Here is an 11301-nt window from a genome sequence, read left to right as displayed (position 1 = left end):
GTTTCACCTTCATAATAAGTAACTTAGCTTTCTAGTAAATAGTTCATAATCAACAATCAAGTTGACATTAGTGGTACACAATAACTAATTCAATCATCATCAAATGTCTGCTCCAAGACATATATTAGTTATGCCAACAATTTCAACCAAATATTTCAAATATTGCATATATGTGAGTGGTCATTATAAAGGAGATTATGATCCTTTTATGGCTAGTTGTCAACACATTCACAACATATGATGATGCTAACAATGGGACATGCCAAATTTCAAATTCTAGTATTTTTGTATGTTATTTATTGTATCTATTATAAATGGTGTTAGAATAGCAATTTTGAAATAGACTACGCTTCTTAGGAAGCTATGAGCAAATAAAGAATTTTCTCTATGGACATTGATGGGACTATAAATTTATTTCTGCATAATTGAATCAAATGGTTTTGAATAAATTGATTATAGAACAAATCTTGTCATGAAGTTAAATTAAGAACTAATCACTCTTAGTCCAATAATATTGTTCTATTTGTGTTAATGCCTAAAGCTTATTGTGTAAATATTTAGCCAAAAATGACATGGTAAGATTGGACACAACTATGTTGCTTACAAAATGCACCTTTAACCAAATTTGAACAAACACAAAACACAATGAATTTTCTGAAATTTTCAACGATTTGTTCTTCATGATTTGTATCCCATGTGTTGTAATTACACAAAATTGGTATATTTTTGTTAATTTGGAAAAGAAAAAATTAAAAAGTTGTCTTTAGTACATTATGTATGGAGCTTAGTTAGCATCATAAGATTATGTCTTACGATCATGACATGGGAGTAGCAGATAACATCCATCCCCATATGAAACATAGGCTAGGCAAAAAGAAAATGGAAGACTAGGTAGAAATGGAAACAAATGGGACATTTTATATTTTAAAAAGCATCCCACCCAAAATATTAAAAACCAATCTACCTAACATAAATTTAGATTTGTATCCCATCCAACATAATATTGAATAGCTTTAGTTAGTTTATGGGCAAACGAGCATTAGATATTTATATGTGATTTTGAATCAATTCATTTCATTATTCAAAGTTTCTCTCAATATTTATTTAGGATTTTTGAAATATTTTGGAGGTTTGGAAGATAAATGTTGAGCACCCTAAGGGCTTCATTAACACGTGAATGGACACTTATGGTCTTGCATAAACAGCCTCGAGTTCGGTTGAAGCATGTGATCCAAAAGTCATGAACATTGGAATGAGAGTTGGCTTAAAGGTTGAAATCCTACAAAAATTTGATTAAAGACAAAAGAAAACAAAAACATTATAGACAATTAACCATAACTACTTCAAAGCTTGACAAGAAGACATTCCATGACAAACCTATTGTTGTTTGCAAGTCCAACCCTTCTACAAGAAGAAATTTGGGTGCTTGGTTATCTTCATGTATCTGAGGCTATTTTTTATATCTCCCTACATATCAAGGTTTTGAATATTTTGGACATAGAGAGCTTCATGGCACTAGTTATGGTCTATGATAAGACAAAGGAAGCCATAGAAGGATTAAGCTTTACCAATGTTAGAAAGAGCCCATAATGCTAAATATAAAATATAGAGGTCAAAGTCACTTGTTAAAAGGCTTAAGATAAGTGGAAAAAATCAAATCAAAAAGGAGTATGCACCAAAATAATAAGATAATGTTTCTATAATGACAATACAAAGCAATAACATGATGGCTCCCAAAGGCTCTTTCCACTCAACCATTTCAAATAATAGCTTTCATGTATGTATTGTGGTGTTCAATGAAGGAGTCTTCAAGTTTCTTGTAGCGCCGACAGGTTTATTCGTTGGATTGTTTATCGTCACTCTTCAAATAGGCATTGCTTCCACCCATGTTTGTTGCCACTGTTCTTGTAGTGGATGGGGCATTATTCTTGTTAACTCTTCCATTAATAGTTCCCCTGGGCGGTGTATTTGTATGTGGGAGTTTGTGCATTGGGATAATCTGGCTTGCAATCTATGGGTGTCTTGTACTTGGGAGTTCTAACCTAGGCACCTTTGGCCCTCCTAGTTTGCATGTTGGTGTACAAGAACTTGGGTTGAATACTATCATCTTTGCTCTTAGCACTTGTGGATCTAGTCCTCGAGTTCTTAAGGATGGGGTTCCCCCTCCAAAAACTATTACTTATGGTGGAAAGAGTTATGCCCACACCAACGAATCTATTACTTATGCTAAAGCCTCCCTATGTTCATCTATGGCCCAGATGTGGTTCACAATGTGGAATTTAACAACATCATGGATTGGTCTACGAATTTGCTAGTCTTTGGCCCTGTCTTCTTGATTTGCATTATTGGGTAACTTATTCTTGGCAACCCTGATCAAAAGAGGTTTTTATTGCTTTATTTTTGTCTTTTGAAGACCGTGATTTGATTTTGAACGAGTTGTAGATTTGGTTGAATCACTCCCTTTATGCCAAACTCTAAACAATTTCCTTCAATACACTTATGAAACCTCTCTGGGTCATTTTTTCTTGATCATTTTTTTAAGGTAGATGATGCTACGACTACTTTGGATCATTCTACTTGAGCCCATTTTCTAGTTAATCTGGTTTTGTTTCCACACCGCTTTTGAGGGATGTGCCATGAACTCAAGTACTGGATTATGAAGGCCTTCACATCCATGGTCAGTGTTGCTTCTCTATTGCACACGTGGCTTCTAAATGTGTACTATTATGCTTGATTTGTCTACCGGGCTATGCCACTTTTGCTTATGGTCGCAGTTTTAAGTTTGAACTCTTGCCCTACGTGGCATGTCATTGTCTCATTTCTATGTGGTGTTAAAACTTTTGTAATATTATGTTTGATTTTACGATGGTTGCTTTAGTTAAAATGTGGACGCTCAGTACTTTTCAAAAACTAATAGTTGCTAGTAGTAGGATTGTTCTGAGAAATCTTAACTCTTACACTTCGAATGCAATTAATATGTTGTTAATGTGCTTCTAATGCCCTAATTGTACCAGCAGCAAGACCCTAATTGTACCAGCACCCTCTTGCTGCTGCTTTTATCTAAAACAGTTCATACAATAACAGCACAATTAAATCTTATCGATTCTTCTTAAATTAAACTAAATTCCTCTACTAGACTTATTGAAAGATATGCCAGTGGACAGATTGTCTATTTAGGAAAGACCTTAATGGCTTGAATTGCAAAGCTCTACACGTGAGCATACAACAATCCAAGTATAGATTTAGGCAAAGCTATACAATATATAAGCGTATTCGCATAATCCTCATTCTCAATAAAAGATCTGCACAACTTTTCACTTTCTGGGTCAGAAATGTCAGTATACGTGTTATGTATATTTAAGTGCATTTACAGAATCCTTTCTTTTTCCCAATACAGGTCATTTATGCAATATTGTCCAACATAGGATACTGTCTCAAATCATATATTTTTCTCTCGCACAATTTCAGCTGGGCACCAATTTTCTAAATTTTCTAAATGTTAGAAGGGAATTTATAATCGATGCAATATATCTGACAAATTGGATTATACCCAATTTGCGTAGAATTCCAGAGGCCTTTCTTTAAACGATACATACAAATTTTGGGTCCCGATTGGAACGAATGTGTCGTGAAATTGCCACATAAAGAGTTGTAAATTTCAAAAAGCCTAATGATTGCAAAACAGCTTAAAACTTGGTCAATTTTGTGTTTATCTTCTGCTAAATTAAAAAACAAAATGAGACATTATAATATATACTCTATGGTGGGCATAATAATAATATCATAGTCGGACCCAAATATTAATGTCATAATCCAACCATTGCTTGTATGGAAAAAAAAAAAACCTATAAATAATTCTTGAGAACAGACCAGTAATACATGAAAAAACAACGTCCATCCAAACCCCACCACACCCCCCCACAACCCCACAAACACATATTTCTGACAACAATTCTACTTATGATCACCTTTCCACGTGGATGTTTGCATCGCACACGTAACAAACGTACCCATGAACACTTCCAAACGTGATCATAGAAAAAACTAGTGGACACACCAACCAAATAGGACCATGTAAACTTTTTAAAAATGCGTTAACCGGCTTAAACTATCATATCACCCATAACTCATTACAAAATAAATCATTAGGATACATGGTATAGTCGAGCAGTAATCTAAAGAGCATGTGTGATAGACAATCAGAAAGAATAACCAAATTCCACAAGAATAAACCTAACATTAAAAATTATCACGCTGCATTTCACAAACTTTTAACAATAGACAAAAAGTTACAATTCAATATATTGTCCTAACGTTGGTTTGATTTTGAATACCAGCAAAACACTTTATACAAATAATGTCTAGCGGACCATTTATCAAGCAACTTCACACTCTATCTAATGTTGTGTCGGTGGTTCACAAAATAAAACAAGATAAGGCTTAGTAATCAGAACAATGTTTGAATTTTGTGAGATTCAGAACCTACATTGTTATGCTGCTGCAACAATTTTAAATTTCTGTACCTGCAAAACCTCTTTGAGGAAAAAAGATACTACATTCCTAAACCCTGCAAAATCCTACAGATTAAAGGGACCTGTGCCTGCAGAACATGATTCTACCAAAGGGAGGACGCCCTCTGCAAGACCAGCAAATGTCAACAACATTATAGGCTCCATATTTTATCCCAAAACATAGCTCCACAACTTTTGGAGAACGCCTTCCAATGATTCATCTGCATTGCACCAGCAGCAAATGCACCTGTACACAAATTTTACATGAGCTGCATAAGCTTTAACTCCATCCTGAGAAGCAGGGATCCTGAACCTGCAAAACCTCATACAAGACTGTGAGATCACATTTCTTATGAAACTCAACTAAGCGAGCACCACAGACAAAATACAGAGCCCACTCTTATTTTAGAAATCTAGAAAGAAATAAAACACAAAATGGTAGCACATCTAATGAATCCTAAAACACGTGAAAAGACACATTAGAGGTGGACCTAGCTGAACAAGCAAAATGCATGACACACAAAGATATCTTGCAACTATATCATCTGACACAAAAAAAATGGAAAGGCTTTTTGATTGGAAGAACATAATCATGAACCTGCACACCACCTGCACAGTGTAAAATGACTTGTAAGCTAGTCTTACAAAACTACTGCAGAAAGACAACCTTTGCACCGGCCAAGGAACAAATGAGATTTGTGATGAGATATGGGACAAACCAAATAGTGGGTTGCTGTAGCTAATAGCCCTAACCAGGCTGGTATGAGTATCCAGCTGCACTCTGTGATGACACATTAGCATTTTCAGATGCAACCTGTTCTCTTTCTCTGTTCCACTGTTCAATTTTGGCTCTTCTCTCAGCACTTCCTTCTCGGATTGGACTTCTGTTCCTCCTGGGGCTGCGACTCCTGCTCCGGCCTCGCCTATGACCTGGACTTCTGCTCCGTGGCCTACGACCATGGCAGTCATCATGATAATCTCTGTCATCATATCTCCTACCATGACCTCGACCACCGTGAGGGCGATCATCATAGACACGATGTCGCTCCATGGACCTTGTAGGGCTATTACTTATACTACGACTTCTACTGTGACTGTAATATCTTCTATACCTCCCAAAAAGTTGTCTCCGCAACTCTCTATATGGAACAAAGAAATAAAAAATCAATACCCCATGGGATAAGAGCTCTGCGGAGCAAATAATTAGAAGCTACATGTTATAAAAGATCACACTTGCATGAAGTTACAATTACCTGCCAATCTTCTTAAGGTGCATGAAGTTACAATATCCGCCACGGTTGCATGTATTCTCTTCATATTGCCTACAAGTAGCTTCACGAAAGTCTGTAACAGGAGAGAAATCAACTATGATTGGTCGTCCTGAGAGTCATGCAAGAAACAGAAAAATTAATTACCAATACAAAAGCCTTCCAATTATCTCATTTATAATCGAATAGGCTGATAAGTCACAAAGTCATTAATCTATACAACTTCAAGCCAATATAACAAATAAATAAGTGCATAATCAAAATCCAATACAGCAGACCAATCTATGAACATTTAGCTCTCATATTTTATGATGCGATCACTATTTCATTATCAACCCAAACTTTGTCACACACATTAGGGGTAGAAGGCTGATGTGAGAAGATAGAAGGTTTACTTGAATCTGGTCTGTGTGATTGTATAGAAGTTTAGATTATCAAATAGCATGTATCACAGAAAAATCATAAAAAAAAATTAAAAATTAGATAACAAAGTTCTTGACATTTTTTCCCATACAAAGCTGCAATGTTTTACAAATAACAAGTCGCAGTAAACATTTGTCTACTGACTTATTTATCTCCCCATAATCACAAAGATTTACAAAAAAATCATTAAAACATGCCATTTTTTAATATTTTTAATCAAATTCATCTTTGATGGGCAATTTTTTTATCAAAATAGTTTTTAAGCCTCTGTTGAAAGGACTCAGAATCAGCGGACATTCCTCTTTTTCAAACAACAAAACAGGGCAAGCAGAGCAGGAAATGCATTGTTGGAGTTGATCTGTTCGAGATCAATCCAAATACCAGATACTGCAGTGTAGACAGGTGCATCCAAGGAACTCACTTTTGTTTGTGGTTGATCATGGATGAACCCACTGAAAATCCACAACATTGCCATGCTTCTATAAAACTTCTGGCTTTCTTTATTTTTTAAGATTATTGACTCTGACACGAGTAAATCCCTAACCCTAAAAACTTCATTCCAAGGCAATTGGAAGAAAATATGAATGCAAAACACAGAAGTCATTCATTTTTGCTATGTTTTGATTCTTGCTAGTCACTGCACAAATAGAGGTGAGCATTGATTAGTGAAGTTTCCAAAGTGATTGATTTGCTATTTCTACATGTGCAAGAGCCCTTTCACTACAAAAATGACCACAGAGAAATATTTTTGAAAAAGGGACTAAATTTTTCCCTGCACTTTTGTTTTCTTGATTAATAGACTGTTGAGGGGAGGTTCTGGATGGTGCCTTTGTTGCCGATATTACTTGCCGAGCCACTGAAGAAGTGGGCCCCAACAATATTGTTCAAATATTAAAGATATTAGAGCAACGACTTTCCAGGTTGAAAGAGCATTTCTCACACATCTTTTGGTCACTTTACAGTCAAGTCCAAGTTCATGCTGGGAAAAATTGGCACCAAACCTTGTGCAATGTCCCCCTTATGGGGCCAAGGAATTAATAAGGGTAAAAAATGATTAATTAAAAAGAGGCCACAAAGCTAAAGTTCCAGTAAATATTCTTTAAATTATTCAATATGGGGCCACACCTTAAGTTCATTATTTTCAGTCATGGATGTGGGGCCATTTTTAATTTATATATTATTTTACTTAGCAAATTATGCATGGAAGGATTTTTATTAAATGGTAATATTAGCACTTAAGACAAGTCACCTAAAAACCAGGATTTATGGAGGAATTCACTGCTTTTGGAGAGGAGGGTCTTTACAAAGGAAACCGATGGCAATTAGATTATTATTATACATTTTATGAAATTGTTTTCTCTGCAAGATATCCTCCAGCCTTGCTTTTAACAGGCTGCAAACCCAGTAAAAGGTTTCTTGTGGAGAAAACCCCAGAAGAATTAGTATGCAATCAATTCAGACTCAGAGTTTCAAGCCTCAGCAGGATTGGTTGCAAATATGTGTAGTTGATAGCTTAGAAGCAGTTTAAGGGTCTTATGACAGCAATCATGGTGGTTTTCATCAATCTCAGTGTACAAAACTGTAAATTTAAATCGCAGCACTCAGCTATCCTTCCACAGTCTCCCAGACAAATCCAGTGACAGCAATCAGTCCCATGCTGGTGGTACGCCTGTTTACGAATCTGAATGTTGCAAAATTCTATTCATGAAATAAATTTCTAGAGTCCCTCTGCAAACTCACAAATCAGTGATTAGTTTCTTTCCTTTTCCAATAGTCTGGAATCAAGAATATTAGATAATTATTGCTGTTACCGATTTCTTAAAAATGTATCAATACATGTTGCATAAGTTTCAATAGAGCAGAGCAAACAATATTTCAAATTGATTGAATCCAACTAGTATATACCTATGTTCCCCTGAGTTTCTGGGACGGGGACAGTGGGACGGGTTTCCAGGACTGCAATTTTTTTTGCCGATTTTGGGGATTGGGGACAGGGGGGACGCAAAAGTGACATTTCTGTTTACTTTTTTTAGTTTTTTGTCTGTTAAAAAATTGGGGACAGATGCAACTCCCCAATGAAGTACCTGGGACGAGGACGTCCCCATTCCCGAAACACTGGCTTTTTTGGAGGGCACACGTCCCCAGGGAACTTAGGTATATACCATGGCTAAAAGATTCAAATGTTCATCACTAACAACCATACATCACATGGCATATTTATAAAACTCAAAAATCGAGTTCTTAAAAACAAATACAGCAATAATATTTATTAAAAAATCAAAAATATGTTTCATGTTATTAATTTTAGTTTTGTTTTATATTAAGCTTATGTTTTCTTCCTTTTAATTATTTTTATTTAAATTTCTCTGTCTGGAAAGTAACAAATTGTGAAGGTAACTATTGTGAAGGGGAGATGGTGGTGGTTCATGTTTCTAGATCTGATTGTGTTATAAGTTTTTTTCATCAATGTCACTTGTCACACTCCACAATCCATCATCAAGATGAATCAGTGCTAGAGGAAGTGAGGGATCACACATTTGTCAATATTCTTTGTCAAGCCATTGAAGGGAAGGCCTCGAAATATTGTTCAAATCATAATGAACATCATCTTTTTCAATTTTAAGAAGGAATTTTCATCTCCATTGCATAATACAACGCCACCACCAATTTACCATAACATGGTCTCAAAGCGTGTGAATGGGGTTTCATAAAATTTGGTGAATTTTGAAGAAAACTTTGGGCTTCTTTTTAATTGGAATTTTTTCCTTTATTAATTTTTTTTGTTGGAGGTATTTTATGAAAATTTAGTGGTTCTTCAAAGATATTTGTTGAAAATCACGAGCTTGGTTGAGAGTTTTGATTGTGTAATTTCTTGGTTTGAGCAAAAGTCTCTAATTTTTTAGTATTGCATCTACTTGCATGTTCCTTACATGTATTGTTTTACCATGCGAAGATTGTGTTTTGGCACATGAACGTTTGCTTTATAATTTTTTCCTCAAATTATCTAGTGGGTTTATAATTTTTCCTCGATAAATTCTGATGTGTTTTACTAATTTTTCCCCCAAAAATTATCTATTGGGTTTTACCATTTTTTCCTCAAAAACAAAGCTTTGTATTCTCTAATCCATGTCTCAAAATCTATTGTCTAGTTTTTCCAAGTTTACTCCTAAATAATCATGGCTTTCTGTAGTTTATTTTGGAACATAATGTTCATTTGCAAAGTTTAAAGGGTTTGACGATTTTTCCTCAAAATCGTGCTAGTTGTTCTCAATCTTTGTCTTTGTCTCTAAGGAAGAGCAACTTCGCTATCCAACATCAGGTTGGATGTTTTGAGATGATTTATGATCAAATGTTTTGCTGATTCTAGGAGGGTTAGTGATAGAGTCATCACAATGGAAAAGGTAGTGGCAAGCTCTTGTCTCTTATGTTCTTTTCTAGACAGATTTTGACTTCTTGGTCATTAACATTTTGCAAATCCAAGAGGGTGTTAGAAAGTTCAGAGTTGTCGTTGCACCAAAAGATCGACCTGTTAATGCCCGATACAACCAATAGTCTTATAGAACCACAAGAGGCAATTAAGCCATGTCACGAACCCTGCGAAGGATGTTGGCCCACTACCAACAATCCCCCTCCCAGCGTCACTCGTTGTGGCTTGCAGGATTCAAACCTATGACCAAACTCTAATACCAATTGTTAGAAAGTCCAAAGTTGTCGTTGCACCAAAAGATCAACTTGTTAATGCCCGATACAACCAATAGTCTAATAGAACCACAGGAGACGGTTGAGCCATGTCAAGAACCTTGCAAAGGATGCTAGCCCATTGCCAACAGGAGGGTCCTAGCAGTAGCTAAATGTTTTGAAAAAATTGTGACCAAAAAACAGTAGTTAAACAATGATCATTAAGGGAGGGCATTAGAATATTATAATATGTTTCTGATTGTCATCTTAGTTAATCTTTAGTTTATTAGGTAGTTTCTATTTCCGCCTCCAATTCACAGTTGTTTCTTTTAGAAACATCATCTATGTAAATCTTTATAAGGAGTTTTTATCACCTTTGTTTAAAACAACATTGATTTATCATAACAGTTTATAGGTTGAAAACCATTACAACATATCTTTTGATCACCTTGAATAGTACCCTTACTCAACCTCATGCCACAAAAAATTGGCACAAAATTGATTGGATGGAACAACAACATGCCAAGACTATGAGATCCATATGTTCATTATCAAAAACCATATGGTACAACGCATTCAAAACATTTTCAGAATTAAGTTTTGAAGATAACTGAAGAAATGGCATTTATTAAATATGATCTGAAAATAACATTTTCACATTCTGAGCTCTCTCACCCTGATGATGGATCATTGACTATGAATCAAATCATTGGTGCTAAAAAATTACACACAATCTTACTAGAAGCATGAACATAACATGGATTGTGGAAGTCTGTTATCAATAATTTATTAAATATTTTCATAGATATGTTGCATGTTACTAATTTTAATTTTGTTTTCAAAAAATAAACTATATATTTACTTCTTTAAGAAGTTAACAACATTTTTTCACTCTTTTACTTTAATTTATATTTTAATTATTTAAAGTAATAGATTGTAAAGGGGATATGAAAGTTGTTCAAAAACTTGTTTTGAATACAATTGTGTTGGAATTCTAATTAACAACGTTTTGGATCACCCTATGATCCATCATCAAGATTAAAGAGTGCTAGAGAAGTGAAGGTTTGTGCATGTGTTGCCAATATTCTTTATCAAGCCATTAATGGTGGGGCCTAGAAACAATTTCAAATCATACTGAACGACATCAAAGATTGTAGAGCAACTAGATTTTTGGTTGAAGAGTATTTCTCACATCTTTTGGTCACCTTGAATGGTCCACTAACTCAACCTCACGCCACAAAAAAATGGCACAAAAATTGAATGGATCAAACAACAATATGCTAAGGCTAGAGAGGTCCAAATGTTCATTAGTAACAACTATATGGCACAAATCTTCAAAACATTTTCAAAATTAGAGTTCAGAGGATTTTTTTTTGGTCGGTATTATCGCTTTTGACTGGAGCTTTGAACCAGTGGGGCCA

General features: G+C 35.1%; 1 protein-coding gene across 11 annotated transcripts in view; it reads right to left on the bottom strand.

The window, feature by feature from the left end:
- Positions 1–4278: 4278 nt before the first annotated feature.
- Positions 4279–11301, bottom strand: part of LOC149541102 (splicing factor U2af small subunit B-like) — a 53368-nt gene continuing 46345 nt past the window's right edge. For 6 of the 11 annotated variants that reach the window (XM_089802093.1, XM_089802088.1, XM_089802092.1 and 3 more), the window contains exons 5-7: positions 5765–5891; positions 5231–5650; positions 4279–4758 (exon numbers count right to left, since the gene is read on the bottom strand). In XM_089802093.1, coding sequence (XP_089658219.1) covers positions 5260–5650; positions 5765–5891 — 518 coding nt within the window. In that variant the 3' untranslated portion in view covers positions 4279–4758; positions 5231–5259. Of the gene's footprint in view, positions 5121–5230; positions 5651–5764; positions 5892–11301 lie in introns of all 11 variants that reach the window. The other 5 variants (XM_089802099.1, XM_089802094.1, XM_089802089.1 and 2 more) reach the window with 2 other exon arrangements.

Source organism: Cupressus sempervirens, chromosome 9, assembly GCF_028749045.1.
Source record: "Cupressus sempervirens isolate cs-2001-9-10 chromosome 9, ASM2874904v1, whole genome shotgun sequence".
NCBI lineage: Eukaryota > Viridiplantae > Streptophyta > Pinopsida > Cupressales > Cupressaceae > Cupressus > Cupressus sempervirens.
Note: the sequence above shows the minus strand (reverse complement) of the source record. Positions and strands in the feature narration are given on the sequence as shown.